This window comes from Xenopus laevis, chromosome 9_10L (assembly GCF_017654675.1).
Source record: "Xenopus laevis strain J_2021 chromosome 9_10L, Xenopus_laevis_v10.1, whole genome shotgun sequence".
Lineage (NCBI taxonomy): Eukaryota > Metazoa > Chordata > Amphibia > Anura > Pipidae > Xenopus > Xenopus laevis.
The window spans coordinates 134,264,160-134,283,779 of NC_054387.1; the positions used below are offsets into that span (position 1 = coordinate 134,264,160).

A 19,620-nucleotide genomic window follows, 5' to 3' on the forward strand; every position below is an offset into this window, starting at 1 on the left:
AAACCGGTAATAGAGATCCTTGGCCCGCGTGTGAGTGATACCACGTGCCCCGGAGTTGTCAGTGGGCGACACCTAGTGGAGGGGTTTGGGATGATTCATGTCAGGTCGCGTGGGTTACAGCGCTCGCACAGAGTCGGCATTTTGCATTCGGCTGGGGAGACAATGAACGCTGCTCCCTCATTGGGCCCTGAAAGTCATAGTCTGAAGAAATCGGTATTGTGATTGGCTGCAGTGGGAATGAGCCTCATTATAATACCCAAATATTCCTCAGACATTGACCTGTGTCAATTTAGAGGCGGGTACAAACCCGAGTGGATGTGGGTTCCTCCTATCCCAGCGAGGTTACACCCCTTACTATAAAGCGGACATTTCCCTGTTGTTCGGGAGACACTGAGCTTTACTCCCGCTACCGATATTTATAAACCATTTCAATAGAAGCAGACATTGTGTTTGGCTGCAGAGAGGAACGATTTTATTGGTCCTTGTCAGATACTTCGAGCAGCACAAACACTAAATACACAGACACCAGCGCATGTAAAGGTAGCGGTACGTAAAGGTACGTTGTGCCATGCGGGTGGGTAACAAACTGCACGGATTACCAAAGCGAAAATCCCCTTATTACCTATAAAAATTCCCAAAACAGACCAGTCCTAATAACGCTCAACTATTAAAGCAAACAGCGGGTTACAGATCTTTTTGGGAGAAAGTGGGTGGCTCTTAGAAGAGCCTTTGTGTTTGGGGGGCAGAGAATGGGGATTACTTGGCGCTGGTGTACTTGGTGACAGCCTTGGTGCCCTCGGACACGGCGTGCTTGGCCAGTTCCCCAGGCAGCAGCAGTCGGACCGCGGTCTGGATCTCCCGGGAGGTGATGGTGGAGCGCTTGTTATAATGAGCCAGGCGGGAGGCTTCCCCTGCGATGCGCTCAAACACATCGTTGACAAAGGAGTTCATGATGCTCATGGCCTTGGACGAGATGCCGGTATCGGGGTGCACCTGCTTCAGCACCTTGTACACGTAAATGGCGTAACTCTCCTTCCTTGTCTTCCTGCGCTTCTTCCCGTCTTTCTTCTGAGTCTTGGTCACCGCTTTCTTGGAACCTTTCTTTGCAGCTGGAGCGGACTTGGCTGGTTCAGGCATAATTGTACTGCTTATCTCTCACACACTACAAAACTGTTTCCTTCTCCTCCCGGGCTCCTGCTTTTATAGCCTTCCCATGCAAATAAGGCAGTCCGATATTTTATAATCTTACTGGTCGGTTGTATCACATGGTATAAAATCCTCCCATCTCCAGATTCTGACAGCTAAGGATTGGTGTTCCTGAAACCGTCTGTGTGATTGGCTGCATCTATACTCACCCAATTAAAAATGGAGGTATTAATTTAGGGGAATTCATTGGTGCTTTCTAAATCTATACTGTGATTGGCTGGATCAGAACTCATCCAGTTAAAGAAGAGAGGTGTGTCTTGCGCTGCCTAAAAATATCAGTACGTGGGAGGCCAGTAGACTTCTTTCCAAATTTTTATTTCTGTTCGTGTTTGAGACATAGCTACAATCATGTCAGGAAGAGGCAAACAAGGCGGCAAGACCCGCGCTAAGGCAAAGACTCGCTCATCTCGGGCCGGGCTGCAGTTCCCAGTTGGCCGTGTTCACAGGCTCTTGAGGAAGGGTAATTATGCCGAGCGGGTGGGAGCCGGAGCTCCAGTCTATCTAGCCGCAGTGCTCGAGTACCTGACCGCTGAGATCCTGGAGTTGGCCGGCAACGCTGCCCGAGATAACAAGAAGACCCGCATCATCCCCAGGCACCTGCAGCTCGCTGTGCGCAACGATGAGGAGCTCAACAAACTGCTCGGAGGAGTTACTATCGCTCAGGGCGGGGTCCTGCCCAACATCCAGTCCGTGCTGCTGCCCAAGAAAACCGAGAGCTCCAAGTCGGCCAAGAGCAAGTGAAGTGCCCGCTCCCAGCGCCCCCATCAGGTAACAACACAGGCTCTTTTCAGAGCCGCCCACATCGGCTAAACAGAGCTCACGTGACACGCAGGGAGAGGGAGGAAAGATTTGTAATAAGAGAATGAATAACGTGAGGCTGTTTATACAATTTGGTTTTTCGTTCTGGAAACTATTGTAATAGGTGTAAATCCCGACACGTGTTATACACATCAAGCACATTCTACACAGTAATAAAGAGTCAGACTTCTGGTTGAGGTGCCGATAGGAGTTATTTTTGTTTCTTTAGGTGGTTCGAGACTTCCTGAAAGACAAATTCCCATTAAATCGGAACAGACAAAGCCTAATTCATTACTGTCAATACACGCGGCAATAGATCGGTGTTTTCATTATCGTGGCGGTCTAGCGGAAAATCGTTTTGACACGTTTTAAACAGAAGTATTCTGGCAATTTCTAAACCGGAAGAGATTCGCCTGGGTTATAACGTTAAGGCGGGTCTGTAATGAACAAGTCACAGGGAGAATAAGTGCTGGGATTTTGCGCATGTAAAATTGCTTTTAGTCCTCAATGACAATAGAAAGCGAGTTTCACACAGGTAACGCCGCTCATTGATGTATTTATACCAATATGGTGTATGAGAGCGGAATCAAAGAACTCCCTGAATTTAGCTCAGGAAAAGACTTGCGTTGCGGATAGTTTAGTGCGAAGTGGATCATCTTCATAACAGAGATTAGTACAGAAAGATAACGGAAGAGAACTCCAGTTTATCCAGGACAAAAAAACCTAAACGGGTTTACCAGTGTATTTTAACTATTACAAACAGAACAAGCAGTAACAGCCGAGAGAGTGAGTGTGTGGGCGGCTCTGAAAAGAGCCTTTGGGTATAAGATTAGTGGGAAGGAAGAGGTTTATCCGCCGAAGCCGTATAGAGTGCGGCCCTGGCGCTTGAGAGCGTACACCACATCCATGGCGGTAACGGTCTTCCTCTTGGCGTGCTCGGTGTAGGTGACGGCGTCCCGGATGACATTCTCCAGGAAAACCTTGAGGACCCCACGAGTCTCCTCATAGATGAGGCCAGAGATGCGCTTGACTCCCCCTCTCCGTGCCAGGCGGCGGATGGCGGGCTTGGTGATGCCCTGGATGTTGTCCCTGAGCACCTTCCTGTGCCGCTTGGCGCCTCCTTTCCCCAGTCCTTTTCCTCCTTTGCCGCGACCAGACATTTTCTCTTGAGCTCCTGAAACACAATGTAACGTATCAGGGCCGCTCCACCTCTTTATATACAGCTGGAGAGGACCTGACAGCGAACTCAATGTGTATGGGCGGAGTCGACCAATGGTGTGTTAGACACGTAATTACTTTCACAGTTCTGATTGGCTGGGCAACAGGGACTTCTTCCTTACATACAACAGGAGAGTACCTGAGAGGGAATTACATCAGTTGTTTTTATCATATATTTCATTCTTATTTGAGGCTTCAGTGTCCTGCTCAAACCCATCAGTTTATGGTATATATAAATATACAATTCACACGTTCTATTTCTGCTGGTGGCGCGGCGTAATGTCCGGTATCGGCTTTAGGACCTGCACAGACCGGAAGTCACGTGCAGCCGCCAGGGTCTTGATTCTGCCACACGAGGGCGCTGCTGTATTACAATTCCTGCTCTGCCCCAGCGAGACTAAGAGGAGAATATTTACACGGTCTCCTGGGTTAATTATGGTGGGATGGGGGGGGAGTGTCCTGTATATTTGTGTAATGTTGTTCTGAGCTAACAAGTGGGGAATTGTATCTGACCAATAGTTGGAGTTGGTTGTGCTGTGAGGAGCTCAGATTTAGTTGCTTCTCATTCTCCCACATTTACGCTCCTCTCTGTGGTTTATACGTGAAATCGATTAACCCCCCCCCCCCTCGTGCCCACACTTGGACCAGCCCTTTATTTTCCATATAAAACTGCTCACAGATTCAGAACATGAGAGCACAGATATACTCATTTATTGTTACTTTTTATTCCTCATCTTTCTATTCAGGCCTCTCCTATTCATATTCCAGTCTCTTATTCAAATCAATGCATGGTTGCTAGAGGGATTTGGACCCTAGCAACAAGATGGCTGAAATTGCAAACTGGAGAGCTGCTGAATAAAAAGCTAAATAAGTAAAAAAAACAGTGACTAATAATGAGTTTATTTAGAGTTAACATTAGCACAAGTTTTATTTCATTTCAGTAAGTGGCGCAGGGAGAACATACAGTGCAGAAGTGTAAAACCCCAGTGTTATATCACTATACTGCCCTGCACTGTGTACACTGAGATGAAGTCAAAAGCAGTTGCGTGCTTGTTTAACTACAACTCTCAGCTTCCAGTATTACAGATACAAACCAACCACCAATGTTTCAGTGTTTCACATGTTTAATTAACCCTTGGTCTTCCTTCAGCCACACATCCCTTCTACACCATAACCATAACAATTACACTTTACCAGAAATCTGCCTGACATGAGTAATGTGGAGTTCATTATACCTGTGTCTTTTGATTTCTATTTCTGGGTATGAAAAATAACCTGTGTAAATAGTTATTAATGGAAATGGATCTTACTATCGTAAACAACGTTCAGTTTTAAAGGAGACATATAAAATAAATGAAAAAAATAACCCTAATTTTGTAGGCAATTATAAGTAATATATGGTGTTGCTTTTACATGGGGCTAAACATTAATATTATCTTTAAAAATAGCCCCTTTATTGGAGTTCCCTATAGATGTTCTCTGGTCCCTGTCTGTGTTTCACATGAGGGGTGGGCGTGTCCTAACAGTCCCTGCCAGAAGCACAGTAGGAGGGGGACAGCCAATCACAGCCCTGCAGTCACACAAGCACAGACAGGCTTCAGTTCCCTATCAGGTCCTGCTAGCTGCTGATTGATTCCTGTCCTACAGTGCAGTGAGCTGAGTGCACAGCCTGGGAATTCAGGGAGCAGCAAGTGGAAGAGAAGGGAGGGATTATTAGGGTTTTTGCAGAAATATTCAATAAATCAGCCTGAAACACTACTTATTTAAGCACAATTCTTCTATATCTAAATGAGTATAACGCACTGGTACGTTCTTGTTTTTTGACACAAAATGTCTCCTTTGAACTCAAAGGTAAACAACCCCTTTAAAAGAAAGCTTACTTTTATTTAGGTATTGGATCCGTTATCCAGAAAAATCCAAATTACAGAATGGCAACCCCATTGACTCACTTTTATCCAAATAATCCAAATGTGTAAGACAAATTTCCTATTTCTGTGTAATAATAAAACAGTAACTTGTACTTGATCCCAACTAAGATATAATTAATCCTTATTGGAATCAAAACCAGCCTATTGGGTTTATTTAAGGTTTATATGATTTTCTAGTAGAGTTTAAAGATCCAAACTAAGAAAAGATCCGTTATCCGGAATGCCCCAGGTCCCAACCATTCTGGATAATAGGTTATAAGCCTGTATGATGTAGAGAGAGATATTATGAGATAATTTGCAATTGTTTTTTCTTTTTTTTTATTGTTTGTAGTTTGTTAATTAGCTTTTTATTCAGCAGCTCTACAGTTTCAGTCATCTGGTTGCTAAGGTCCAAATTCCCCTAGCAACCATGCACTAATTTGAATAAGAGACTGGAATATGAATTGGAGAGACCTGAATAGAAAGATGAGTAACACAAACAATATATTTGTAACCTAACAGAGCATTTGTTTTTAGATAGGGTCAGTGACCCCCACTTGAAAGAAGACAAATAATTTAAAAACTATAAAAACGAAAAAATATTAGAATTAGCCACTATAAAACATACTAAAAGTTAACCACCATTGCGGTCGTTTTGTGTGTAGGCAAAGGTTTCTCTTGTTTGATCTAAAGGAATTTTGTATTTTTTATTTCTAAATGACACTGTTTACACTGCAAATAATTCACTCTACAATATAAAATGTCATTCCTGAACCAGCAAGTGTATTTAGTTGTAATATTGGTGTGTAGGTGCATCTCAGCTCATTTTGCCTGGTCATGTGATTTCAGAAAGAGCCAGCACTTTAGGATGGAACTGCTTTCTGGCAGGCTGTTGTTTCTCCTACTCAATGTAACTGAATGTGTCTCAGTGGGACCTGGATTTTACTATTGAGTGTTGTTCTTAGATCAGATAGCAGCTCCCTAACACAAGATAACAGCTTCCTGGTAGGTTACCTTTCCATTGTTCTGTTGTTAGACCACAGGGGGGGGGGAGGGAGGGGGTGATATCACTCCAATTTCCAGTACAGCAGTAAAGAGTGACTGAAGTTTATCAGAGCACAAGTCACATGACTTGAGGCAGCTGGGAAACTGACAATATGTCTAGCCCCATGTCAGATTTCAAAATTAAATATAAAAAAATCTGTTTCAGTGCAGAATTCTGCTGGAGCAGCACTATTAACTGAGGCATTTTGAAAAAAAAACAAAACATTTTTTTCCATGACAGTAAATGACCTTTTAAATTGAAATCCAAGGTACAATAGTGAGCTGCTGTTTCATGATTTATTTACAAAACCCTGGCAGAAGTACCACGTTTTTTTTGATGACGGTTATTTTCCCAAGTAACCTCAAACAGCATTATATGCGGCATGAACACCAGCACCACCATAATACACAAGTTTTATCTCCAACACTTGCCAACGAGCTCCCCGGCCTCTGAGCTGATACAATAAGTACATAAATGACACTACTTGCAGTCTAATAATGTGCAAGGGTTGCAATTACATTGTAAAGCGATATATTATTTTCTCTAAAACATTAAATGATGTGACAGTAATTCCAGGATTTAATAGACTATAAATGTAATCTAGAAAATGTAAAATATTTTTTGTCCCAGGAGATCCGTGTAAAATAAAGTTATGGTTAAAGGGGTGGTTCACCTTAAAGTCAACTTTTAGTATGTTATAGAATGGCTAATTCCAAGCAACTTTTCAATTGGTCTTCAATTTTTCTTTTTTTATAGTTATTGAATTATTTGGCTTTTTATTTTGGCCTTTTCCAGCTTTCAAATAGGGGTCACTGACCCCATGTAAAAACCAATACAACTGTATTGTTATTGCTACTTTTTATTACTGATATTGCCTCTCTTATTCATATTGTAGTCTCTTATTCAAGTCAATGCATGGTTGCTAGGGTAATGTGGACCCTAGAAATCAGACTGCTGAAATTGCAAAATGGAAAGCCGCTGAATAAAAAGATAAATAACTTAAAAACCCCAGATAATAAAAAAATTAAAACCAATTGCAAATTGTCTCAGAATATCACTCTACATCATACTAAAAGTTCATTTAAAGGAGAACTAAACCCCCCGTGATGTTAAGTCCCAACTGTCCCCCCCCCCCTCCGTTGGCCCTCTCCCTGCACAGTGTTACCCCTGAATTCTTTTCCCTCTAGAAAAAGGCGACCACAAATGCAGAGTGAGCACAGAGGAGCTCACAGGCGCCATCTTCTTCTCTTCAGTAACCTTCTCCCCTTTGGCAATTTCCGTCTCTTTCAGCGCATGCACAGTTGTCAAAAACCGGAAAATCAATACAACTCCCCCACTCCTTTCACGAAGATTACCGAAGAGAAGAAGATGGCGCCCGTGAGCTCCACTATGCTAATTCTGCATTTGCAGTCACTTTCTCTAGAGGGAAAAGAATTCAGGGGTAACAATGTGCAGGGGGAAGGCAGGGAGGGGGCCAGTTGGGACTTAACATCCCGGGGGGTTTAGTTCTCATTTAAAGGTGAACATCCCCTGTAAGTACAAATATTCTTTAGTGAACTCTCAAGTGAATATTAAGATGAGAGCGACGTGAAAAGCATTTCCCACACTCTGAACAGGCAAATGGTTTGTCTCCGCTGTGAGTCTGGTAATGTTCGATGAGATCGGAGCACTCCATGAAACACTTCCCACAGTCAGGGCAAGAGAAGGGTTTCTCCCCCGTGTGACTTCTCTGATGTTCGTAGAGATCGGAGCGGTTTGGGAAGAACTTGCCGCATTCCGAGCAAGAAAACGATTTCCCTCCCATGTGAACTTTCTGATGGACTTTGAGGTTTGAAGTACAAGTGAAATATTTGCCACACTCCGTGCAGGAAAACTGCTTCTCCCCCGAGTGACTTTTCTGATGCACCGTGAGGTACCAGCGACGTGAGAAGCTTTTGCCGCACTCAGAGCAAGGGAAGGATTTCTCCCCCGTGTGACTCTGCAAATGGACTTTAAGGTACCAGCGACGAGCAAAACATTTGCCACACTCGGGGCAGGAAAAGGATTTTTCTCCCGTGTGAATTTTCTGATGATCCTTAAGGTACCAGCGACGGGTAAAACATTTGCCACATTCGGAGCATGTAAATGGCTTCTCTCCCGTCTTAGTTTTCTGATGGACGGTCGTCTCTCTGCCGCTACTGAATCCTGCTCGGCCCTCAGTACAATTATATATCACAGACCGTGTCCTTTGCTCTGATGTAGAGACACATTTCATCGGGCCGTTATCTTTGCTGCCGCGTGTCATTTTTGAAAAGCAAGTGAAGCCGCTTCCCATGATAGGACTAGAAGCATCAGTTCCCGCCATCTCATCCGTTACAGTTATGATGTTATAATCAGAAAAATTTGCAGCATCGCATATAACTGGCTCCTCTTTAACAGATTTTGATGCATAATTAACGAATAATCGGTTATTCAGTCCATATGCCATGAAAGTCGTAGATGGATCTGTTTCCTGTACTGGTTCCGATACAGTAAGAATCCGAAAATCAGGGCAATTTTCTTCTTTACACAATGTCTGTTCTGCTTTAATAGCGTTTGACTTTGAGGACAAGTTGTTATTCAGGCTGCAGCGCATTATACGAGTATGTGACTTTGTTCCCTGTCTTTGTTCTGTAAGTGGGTTAATGCTGCAATCTGATTGGTTTCTTCCTACCCATGAAGCGGACTGCTCATTAATACCATTTAATATAAAACTATCTGACAAGCTGTTATTCAGGCTGCATCCCATGATAGGAGTAGGTGTATCTGTTCCCTGTATCTGTTCTTTAAGTGGATTAATGCTGCAGTCGGATTGGTTACTCTTTTCACATAAAGCCACTTCCTCTTTAATCCCATTGGCTGGTGGGGGCTGTTCCACCGGAGGCATTTCAGTGTTTATGAGATTTCCATCTGCCCTGTAATCCGTTCCTTCAGCCCCAATCTTGTTTGGCTCATTATTAGAACATAATTTTCCTCCCTGATCAGCTGTAATTTCTCTCTTATCTTCATATTCACAGTCTGGCAAAGATACAAAGCACAAGAAATCATTCCTGTGTATTGGCACTTGTAATTGTTAAGGATTCTCTCCTAATACATTCATGTTTTAAAACTTCCAACCTGTGCTGGTAGATAACCCCTAGTATGTCTCACCTGTAGTACATTACCAGATGAATCAAGGTAGACTCTCAGAATGAGGGAGTAGACTGGTAGTTGAACTGCAGACAAAAGGCTGCACGTTGGACACCATTGATATTGGAGCTCAGTTTAGAATTCTATAATCTTGCATGTAAAAACCTAAACTTTGTACAAAACTGGCTATCACATTTTAGCAGCCATGGGACATAAAAGTATAGAAAAAAACATAATTCTGTTTCCATAATAAGGTCCTGTAAACTTCACTCATGCAGGAGGTAAAGCTCATGGGGCTGTCCCCCTTCTTCTATGCTTCTGGCAGGGACACGCCCACCCCTCATTTGAAACAGGGACTGTAGCAGATATATAGGGAGCTCCAGTAAAGAGGCCCTTTTAAAGCTAATACTAATATTAAGCTCAAAATAAAACCAGCACCATATCTTGAATTCATTATTGCCTAAAAGATTATGGGGGCTTTTCACTAATCATATATATGTCCTTTTAAGGAGACACATAGGATACATTTAAAAAAATAATAATAATAATTTTATAGGCAATAATCTATAGTATATGGTGCTGGTTTTACTTTTACAGGCCTATATTTACATATCTATAGATATGAAACTCATCAGGATATGTTGTTTTAGCTATATGGAATCAAATCAAGTTTTATCCAGACAGGTTGGCTTCAGGAGTGCGTGCTTATTTTGCTGCTGTAAATTAAAGGAGACATATAGGACTAATGGGAAAAAAAAACATATTTTGTAGGTAATTATGAGTAATATATGATGTTGCTTTTACATGGTGTTAAAAATTTATATTATCTTTAAAAATAACCCCTTTATTGGAGCTCCCTATAGATGTTCTCTGGTCCCTGTCTGTGTTTCAAATGAGGGGTGGGCGTGTCCTAATGGTCCCTGCCAGAAGCACAGTAGGAGGGGGACAGCCAATCACAGCCCTGCAGTCACACAAGCACAGACAGGCTTCAGTTCCCTATCAGGTCCTGCTAGCTGCTGATTGGTTCCTGTCCTACAGTGCAGTGAGCTGAGTGCACAGCCTGGGAATTCAGGGAGCAGCAAGTGGAAGAGAAGGGAGGGATTATCAGGGTTTTAGCTGAATTTTACAATAAGGTAACCTTCTATATCTAAAAGAGTAAAATGCACGTGTACATTCTTGTTTTTTACATAATATGTCTACTTTAAATATGAGGTTCTGATATTTTGTGCCCTGCACCTACTACTCACCCAGAGGACGGAGCTTGGGCTCCTCCTTCATCCATTCCTTGTGAAAGATCTTGTGTCTTTTTATATAGTCCCACTCCTGTAAGAAATAAAAAAATAGATGGAAACATGATGAGTCCTTATGGCAACCTGTCACACACAATGTTCCAGTCATCCCCCAGCCAGAGAAAGGGATTATCATCCACTGTTACTAAACAATAAGGGGCCGCTGTACCCACCTCTCCAGTCAGCAGCTGGATGATGTTGGACATGAGTTCCAGGATCTTCTTGTCATTCTTGTTATTTTCCTTCTGTATGACGGAGCCAGGGGCATGCAGGGCCCCCCCATCATCTGACTTCTTCCTAGGGATGTAGTGCTAAATATTGAAAGGAAGAGAGAATGGTGTTTGAGCTGCAGAGAGACCCCCTTTGTACAGACAGACAGTCTCTTGTCAGTGTGCCAGTCACAGTGCCCCTCACCTCTCCAGTCAGCAGATAGATCATCTCCAGTGTCAGATTCACCATTCTCTCCTTCTTCCCCCGCTCCTCCTCCTCCTCATTTTTATCCTTCTTCTTCCCCTTCATCCCTGTGTCACTCGCTTCCTCCCACATTCCCATTGGCTCCTTGTGGGAGGGACTGACCTGGAAGTGACCGTGGAATTAAGCACTTACACATTTCGATACAGGATTATTCCCAACAATATCCCCCAATAGAATTACAGGGACCCAGATCCATAGAATCTATAGGGTATTTCCCTTATTCTCATGCAGAGGTGAGAGGACAGAGGAGTAGAAGGGAAGAGGGTTACACAGTAGGAGGGAGGCAGTGGCTACAGTATAATACAGAGGAAGTAGTTGTGTGGGTAGAAGAGACAACAGGCCCCTCAGACAGGATAGAAAGGAGCGGGTTAATTGGGGACACATCAGACACAGTACAGGTATAAGGAAGGCTCCGCCTATCAGAGAACATAACAGGTAACAGGAGCGCCTCTATATCGGGCATAGGGGGCGGGGTTAGATAAAGAGTAAGAAGGCAACTTCCTGTCATAGGACGGGTCACACACATTCCCTCACACACCCTTCTCATTATGTACCTTCCTCGGGTCGGGCTAATAGTAAAGACTCAGCGTTCAGCCAGCAGACCGAGGTGCCCTGGTTTGTTTACGTCTCCTTTTTAATCCACCACTTCCGGAATGGTCGCCGCTGGTTCCAAGTTGCTAATAGGCCTCCGGTGACGTCACGAGCACGACGTTACGCCGCGGGGAACGCCTAACACGTGACATTCGGCGCCTTATTCAAATGATTATATAAAGAGAAAAGGCGCGAGTGTCGTTGTCAGTGGTGACTGGCGCAGCCTGGAGAGGAGTCCGTGGCACCAGCTTCTCTCACTATTGGCTTGTGCTGGGGAACGTTAGTATTTTCACTTGGGGCAGAATTAAATGCTGAATAAACTTCTGCGTTACAAGTGTAGATTTGCTGAACACACGAGCTGTTACCTGAGGAGAGTGACAATGCACCACATTCTCCATAAAACATGTGAAATAAATTGAATTCTAAGTAACTTCTGTCTTTTGTAAGTAATTTCTTTCGTCTTGACATGAAAGACACAGGAAAGCTCCCACCTTGGGTGTCAGTAAAGGAGAAGAAATTCAATTTTTTACTTGGGGTGCCAAATATTAGACCCCCGAGTTACTACTTTTACTTACCTCAAACCCTGGGCCTGGGCCCCTATCAGCAGAAACTGCACCGGCCTGCGGTTATACCAGTGAGCACCACAGAGCGACCCTCTTCCTATTTCAGTTTTCAGTAGAAATGGAGACGTTTTCAACTTTTCACATGCGCAGGCGGGAGAAGAAGAAGGAAGAGGATCACTCTGTGGTTAGGGTTGCCACCTTTTTAAAATAAAATTACCGTCCAGTGGTGGGGCGGGTACTAAAGGGGCAGACCGTGGCGCAAAAAGTGGCGGAGCCGGCAGTGACAACCCTAAACACAGCCACAGTCCAGAATTCCATAGCTGGGGGATTTCAAGCTGCTTAAAATTAAGTGGCAGTTCCTCCCCTCGGAATTTTACCGGCAATGTAATTGACTGTATTTTTTTAATACCGGCACCGGCCTTGAGACTCTTTTTTCCGGCTGGGCCGATTAAATACTGGCTGGGTGGCAACCCTATCTGTGGTGCTCACTGGAATACCAATGTTCTTCCCCCCTGGAAGGTATCTCTTAATGATTTCGTGCATACATTTGTATTGATGTCACAAAGCGTATCCTTGTTCCTCGTGTCCTTCACCTTATTCTCTGATAAGGTCTGTGCTGCCATCTGATTGGTCTCATTCTTAGCTTTATAGTTAAAGGAGACATTTTGGGTAAACAATGAGAACATACCAGTACTTTATAGTCATTTAAATATAGAAGAATTGTGCTAAAAAAAAGTAGTGTTTCAGGCTGATTTATTGAATATTTCTACAAAAACCCTAATAATCCCTCCCTTCTCTTCCACTTGCTGCTCCCTGAATTCCCAGGCTGTGCACTCAGCTCACTGCACTGTAGGACAGGAACCAATCAGCAGCTAGCAGGACCTGATAGGGAACTGAAGCCTGTCTGTGCTTGTGTGACTGCAGGGCTGTGATTGGCTGTCCCCCTCCTACTGTGCTTCTGGCAGGGACCGTTAGGACACGCCCACCCCTCATTTGAAACACAGACAGGGACCAGAGAACATCTATAGGGAACTCCAATATAGGGGCTATTTTTAAAGATAATATTAATTTTTAGCATCATGTAAAATCAACACTATATATTACTCATAATTACCTACAAAATTAGGGTTTATTAATTTATCCTACATGTCTCCTTTAACATTTTCTCAGGGTATCCCTTGTCTCTACACATGTTCATTATAATTTTACTCTCTGAGTTCTAACTGGCTTCATCCCATAAAATGTCTTTACTCCTTACAAACTGACTCTTAGGGAGACCACTCTTTGTATTGGGGAGATGGAAGTCTCATATTTCAACATGCTGTTTTTGTCCGACACCTTTCAGTAAAGAGATGTGGACAATATGTCACCCTGCCTTCACAGTGCTATATCCAGGATTTTCCACTACATCCTATCATAGTTCAGTACAAATGTTATGGTGCACCCATTTTATATATTTGTCTCCAGACAAACACTTACCTATTGTACCAGAAAACATTTCATTTTACAGTACAGGTATTGCATCAGTTATCTGGAAAGCCGTTATCCAGAAAGTTCCAAATTACGGAATGGCAATCTCCCATAGACTCCATTTTATCTAAATATTCCAAACATAAAAGTAATTTCCTTCTTCTCTGTAATAATAAAAAAAAGTAGCTTGTACTTGATCCTAACTAAAATACAATGAATCCTTATTGGAAGCAAAACCAGCCTATTGGCTTTATTTAAAGGAGCCATTCTGTGTAAAAAATAAGAATGTACCAGTGTGTTATACTCATTTAGATATAGAAGAATTGTGCTTAAAAAAGTAGTGTTTCAGGCTGATTTATTGAATATTTCTGCAAAAAACCTAATAATCCCTCCCTTCTCTTCCACTTGCTGCTCCCTGAATTCCCAGGCTGTGCACTCAGCTCACTGCACTGTAGGTGACCTCAAACAGTCCCTGTTTCCAAACATTGATTGAAAAAGGTCATTCTGCTGAAGACCTTAGATTCAGGGTGATTCAACATATCCCACAACCCCAAAGAGGGGGGGGCAGGGTCTTGCTACTAAGAAAGGTGGAGGTACAGAAACAATTAAGTGAAACTGGACTAAATAAAGACTTTGATCTTAATGTATTTATGAACTGAACTTTAGGTTATTTACCCTTATCTTTTCCTGTTATATACAGTGGTGGAACAGTGTTGAGAGCACCATGGAATAAAGCTTGGGATCACCCCGTTTGATGCATAAGGAGGTATCAGCTTTCTTTATTGCTGGAACTACCGGGGGAGCAGGGGGTGCGAGCGGCCAGGGCCCCCCGGCAGCCTGTGCACCACTGAAAATGCGGCCGTACGGAGGGGGGCGGGGCCCAGCTGCTCGTCACGCACCAGGGCCCGCCCCCCTCTAGTTACGCTACTGGTTATATTTATACTTATATTTGGATAATGTGAATGGGCCATTAAGATTTAAACTCAACTGAATGTATGAGTTCAAATGATGTTTCAATAATTCTATTATTTGTGCTAATGTTTAGCACCCAGTTGTATTCTGTACTAAGGGCATTTTGCCCTCTTACAATATGGCCTATATTGCTGTAACCGACGTAGACGCCGAGATCGCTCGTCATATGACGCGGCAATACGTATCACACTGCGCTGTCTTGATGACAGGTCACGTGTAGTGATGGGCGAATTTATTCACCAGGCTCGAATTCGCGGCGAATTTGCGCGATTCCCGGCAGGCGAATAAATTCGCGAAACGCACGCAAAAATTCGCCGATAAAATTCGTCAAAAACGAGACGCCGGTGCCGTTTCGCGAATTTTTTGCCGTTTCGCGAATTTCGCGCGAAATTCGCGAATTTTTCGGCGAAGCGAAACAGCGCAAATTCGCCCATCACTACTGATATCACCAAGAGCTTCAAATGGGCCAATAGGAGGTCAACAATATTTTTAAACTAGCCGAGAGGACAGAAATTCCTAATCGTGTACCATTGGGCAAATTTAAAACTTAAAATCATTTCTTCATTTCATCATCTTGTAAATTGTAAATATTGTTTCTCTAAATTTCTTCCGGCATTCTATAAATGAAATTAAATCGTGTATTGCCCCAAAGTAACACTGGAAATTCGCAGTTGGTTCAGGTTCATAAGAATCTGTTAATGAGCGCAGTGGCGTAACTAGATATTACTGGGCCCCACAGCAAATTATTTTTCAGGCCCCCAAAATGTTTAGAGGTTGACTTGTTTCTCCAATATTTATTGAAATTGTATATGAATTAGGGCCTCATGGAGCCCCTATACCTCCTGGACCCCTGCAGCCGCAGGGTCTGCTTCCTCTATAGTTACGCCCCTGAATAAGCGAAATATAGGTGGAGAATAAAAACTAGATTCCATATAATTAGCACATTGATTCCCCAAACCTTTCAATGATACAACATGACAATGTGTTTATCATTGGATGAGAATCATTTTTTCGATTAAAGACTCAATAGCAAATAACACACACTTTGCGGAAGATTTCTAAATATTCTAAATGTTTATTTGCTGACGGGAGTGGAAAACAGAATAAAATCTAACTACACGGAAGCGTTATTAGCCCCGCCCAAATGTATAGTTTCCTATCAGGTCGACTTTAGTGCTATATAAGGTGTAGCGATGTGAATGACGAGGCAGTTTGTACAGAACGCATCTTTACTCATCATGTCTGGACGCGGCAAAGGAGGAAAGGGCTTAGGGAAAGGAGGCGCCAAGCGTCACAGGAAGGTGTTGCGGGATAACATTCAGGGCATCACTAAACCCGCCATCCGCCGCCTGGCCCGGAGAGGGGGAGTCAAGCGCATCTCAGGTCTTATCTACGAGGAGACTCGTGGCGTTCTCAAGGTTTTTCTAGAAAATGTTATTCGAGACGCTGTCACCTACACAGAACACGCCAAGAGGAAGACCGTTACCGCCATGGATGTGGTGTACGCTCTCAAGCGCCAGGGCCGCACTCTCTACGGCTTCGGAGGCTAAATCTTCTACTGCCCATTGATCTTGTACTCAAAGGCTCTTTTCAGAGCCACCCACCCATTTCAAGAGTTGTGATATTTTGAACGAGATATATTTTCTTCTATATTTTCATTTAATGCTTTATGGTGCTTAAAGTGTTATTGTAGTTGCTGCATTTCTATTTATGGATTGGAGCGCACTCTTTTCTAGCACCATTATAACTTTATACTGTGGGATATGCCCCCTGTACAGTAAATGGCCCTGCCTTCCTTGAGTAGATTTTATCGCTGGGCATCTCTCACGATACAGCCAATTTGTTTAGAGACTTTCACTGCAGCAAAGTAGAGCTGGACACAAACCGCAGGAATCCATTAGCCTCTTTGAAATAAATTGATACTGGCTATGGGCGGGAGTAATCCATGTACCATTACAGGGTAAAATGCCCGATTGGTTGCTCTACCCCGCCCACTGTGCAATATTTACGCGCTATTGGCTAATTTAAATTAATGGTTTCTATGCAAGTGACCGTTTATTGCCGCCAAAATAACGAGTGTTCCCCAAAGATGAAAAACGACGAGAACTCCCAAGGTAGATTACTATTGCAAGTTCTGTTCAGTAAAAACAGATTAAAACCATTGCATGTGTCAAATATCATGCGTAAACGTATTTCTACGTGGATCACATATGTAACTTAGAATTCTAAGAAATAAAAGTTTTGGCAAAGTGAGTAAAGATCCAGTACTAATGGATTATACGGATTCCACGGGAGACACCGTTACGGGGAGCGTTATGGTTGTTTTTTTTTTTTTTTATACCCAGGAGCCTCATATAAACACCAGTCGTTCACAATGAGCAAATTTAGTTTCTCTAAATATGAAGAATCTCAGCCTTTTTAGCAGGTGTGGGTGGCTCTGAAAAGAGCCTTTGTGTTCAGATTGGGGACGGGGCAGCTCACTTGCTCTTAGCGGACTTTGAACTCTCGGTTTTCTTGGGCAGCAGCACGGACTGGATGTTGGGCAGGACTCCACCCTGAGCGATAGTGACTCCTCCGAGCAGTTTGTTCAATTCCTCATCGTTGCGCACAGCGAGTTGCAGGTGCCTGGGGATAATACGGGTCTTTTTGTTATCTCGGGCAGCGTTCCCAGCCAATTCCAGGATCTCAGCAGTCAGATACTCGAGCACTGCAGCCAAATAGACCGGAGCTCCGGCTCCCACCCGCTCAGCATAGTTGCCTTTCCTCAACAGACGATGAACACGACCAACTGGGAATTGCAGCCCAGCACGAGATGAGCGAGTCTTTGCCTTGGCACGGGTTTTCCCTCCTTGTTTGCCTCTGCCAGACATGTTGCCAAAACTCTAGTACAATCTAGCAATAAACACCAAGCCGCCGGATCGCTCATTTATAGAGTGTACCTGTTCGCTGATTGGGTGAGTTTCAAGCAGCCAAAGCCAGACGTGTATTAACAGGAACCAACCAAAAGATCACAAGGCTAATCTTTGCGTTGATTGGATAATGTCGCGTATGCTTCTGCTTTGACGTAGTCTTTGCAGTGGGCGTTTAGCTCATGTGACAGAAATGGCCAATAGAAAACTCAAAGACAGAGCTGCCTCGTTTGCATGAGAGGACTATAAAAACGATCAGCAATACAGTGTACAGAGACAAAAAATATTGAGTTTTGTTGAAAATGCCTGAACCAGCAAAGTCCGCGCCAGCCCCGAAGAAGGGATCCAAGAAAGCGGTGACTAAGACCCCGAAGAAAGATGGGAAGAAGCGCAGAAAGAGCAGGAAGGAGAGTTACGCCATTTACGTGTACAAGGTGATGAAGCAAGTGCACCCCGACACCGGTATTTCCTCCAAGGCCATGGGGATTATGAATTCCTTTGTCAACGATATATTTGAGCGCATCGCAGGGGAAGCCTCCCGCCTGGCTCATTATAACAAGCGCTCCACCATCACCTCCCGGGAGATCCAGACCGCGGTCCGACTGCTGCTGCCTGGGGAACTGGCCAAACACGCCGTGTCCGAGGGCACCAAGGCTGTCACCAAGTACACCAGCGCCAAGTAACTGCTCCTTCCCTTGTCCTACTCCCAGCAACACAAAGGCTCTTTTAAGAGCCCGCCACCTTCTCTCCGGAAGATCTGTAACCGGCTCTTGTGGTGAATAGGGGCTGTGTTTAATGGGGTGGGTATTTAATTAACTGCCTGTGAATAGGGATGTAGCGAACTGTTCGCCGGCGAACTTCGACTGTTCGCGTCCGCCGCAAGTTCGCGAACGTCGCGCGACGTTCGCCAATAGGCGTTCGCGTCAAAATCGTTCGACCATTCGATCGCTAAAATCGAACGATTTTCGTTCGAATCGAACGATCGAAGCCATTGGATTGAATGAAATCATTCGATCGAATGGCTTCGATCGTTCGATTCGAACGAAAATCGTTCGATCGAACGATTAAAATCCTTCGATCGTTCGAATCGAACGATTTTCGGATGTTCGAAGTTCGCGAACTGTTCGCGAACTGTTCGCATTTTTTGCCGGTGTTCGCGAACGGCGTTCGCGAACACATACTCGGCAGTTCGCTACATCCCTACCTGTGAACCGAATCGCTGTTCTCAGGAATGTTTGAGTTGGGGGGATCTTTAGATACCTGAGCTGAACATTTTTCTCAATCACAATCTGACGCGCTAATAGCGCCAGCGCAGTTCTTTCTATACATGGCGAAGCCTTATATTTCCATCTGTGAAGTCCGAGCCAATTAAAGAGCAGAATGACCGGCTCGTTGCTTTCTATACCGAAGCGGTTTAGCAGAAAGTGAGGCATGAAATGGAATTTAGGACTTGGGTAAAAAGGCGCGGGACTGGGAGCTGTTAGTAGCTCAGTGCTGCCCCTTATGGTTATATTGTTACACCGTCTCTCCCTTGCGCTGCACTTTCCTGGTTTCTATGGGAAACCGCTGGGAGGATGAAGTAGTGAGACCATGGGGGGGGGGAACAGTCAAGAGAAACCGTTTTGGAGAGAAATCGGTATTGGCTGACGGTTTCCTAAAGAACAATGAAAGAGAATGAATTAGGAATGGGAGGGGCAGTTCTCTACTTACAGTTCAGTCATTGTTTCATGGCCGGAGCCTCACATAAAACCTGTAGCAATGTAACAACAGAGGACGGCAACAATGTAAGGCTGTTAGTTAGATTGTTGCCGCCAGCTGGTACTAGTTTGGCAAATGAAGTATTGGAATCCAAGTAGACCAGTATGATGAATAGTGCAACTAAAGGGGAAATTAACCTTCCAATTACTTTTTTTTATCCGTTCACCAGAAATAAATATATTTTTTAAATGACATTTAGTGATTGGTAACTGGCTGCCCCCACCTCCCAGTAGGGGCTGCAATGCTGAACTTGCAACCTTCTCCATAACAAAG

The 19,620-nt window shown here is 43.9% G+C and overlaps 6 protein-coding genes across 6 annotated transcripts; 3 read left to right on the forward strand and 3 right to left on the reverse strand.

Moving 5' to 3' along the window:
- Positions 1–710: 710 nt before the first annotated feature.
- Positions 711–1,193, reverse strand: LOC108703797 (histone H2B 1.1-like). The gene has a single exon (XM_018240115.2). The coding sequence runs from the start codon at positions 1,135–1,137 to the stop codon at positions 757–759; it is 381 nt and encodes a 126-aa protein (XP_018095604.1). The 5' UTR covers positions 1,138–1,193; the 3' UTR covers positions 711–756.
- Positions 1,194–1,509: 316 nt separating this feature from the next.
- LOC108703792 (histone H2A type 1-like) lies at positions 1,510–2,003 on the forward strand. The gene has a single exon (XM_018240110.2). It carries the CDS (start codon positions 1,555–1,557, stop codon positions 1,945–1,947), a length of 393 nt encoding a protein of 130 aa, XP_018095599.1. The 5' UTR covers positions 1,510–1,554; the 3' UTR covers positions 1,948–2,003.
- Positions 2,004–7,358: 5,355 nt separating this feature from the next.
- LOC121393132 (oocyte zinc finger protein XlCOF7.1-like) lies at positions 7,359–10,833 on the reverse strand. The gene is made up of 3 exons (XM_041576589.1): positions 10,784–10,833; positions 10,569–10,644; positions 7,359–9,210 (listed from the first exon to the last, which is right to left on the reverse strand). Exons 1-3 carry the CDS (start codon positions 10,814–10,816, stop codon positions 7,724–7,726), a joined length of 1,596 nt encoding a protein of 531 aa, XP_041432523.1. The 5' UTR covers positions 10,817–10,833; the 3' UTR covers positions 7,359–7,723.
- Positions 10,834–15,864: 5,031 nt separating this feature from the next.
- Positions 15,865–16,281, forward strand: LOC121398084 (histone H4-like). The gene has a single exon (XM_041576635.1). The coding sequence runs from the start codon at positions 15,880–15,882 to the stop codon at positions 16,228–16,230; it is 351 nt and encodes a 116-aa protein (XP_041432569.1). The 5' UTR covers positions 15,865–15,879; the 3' UTR covers positions 16,231–16,281.
- Positions 16,282–17,110: 829 nt separating this feature from the next.
- Positions 17,111–17,703, reverse strand: LOC121398069 (histone H2A type 1-like). The gene has a single exon (XM_041576618.1). It carries the CDS (start codon positions 17,548–17,550, stop codon positions 17,158–17,160), a length of 393 nt encoding a protein of 130 aa, XP_041432552.1. The 5' UTR covers positions 17,551–17,703; the 3' UTR covers positions 17,111–17,157.
- A 42-nt stretch (positions 17,704–17,745) lies between these two features.
- On the forward strand, positions 17,746–18,327 carry LOC121398080 (histone H2B 1.2). The gene has a single exon (XM_041576632.1). It carries the CDS (start codon positions 17,892–17,894, stop codon positions 18,270–18,272), a length of 381 nt encoding a protein of 126 aa, XP_041432566.1. The 5' UTR covers positions 17,746–17,891; the 3' UTR covers positions 18,273–18,327.
- Positions 18,328–19,620: the final 1,293 nt, after the last annotated feature.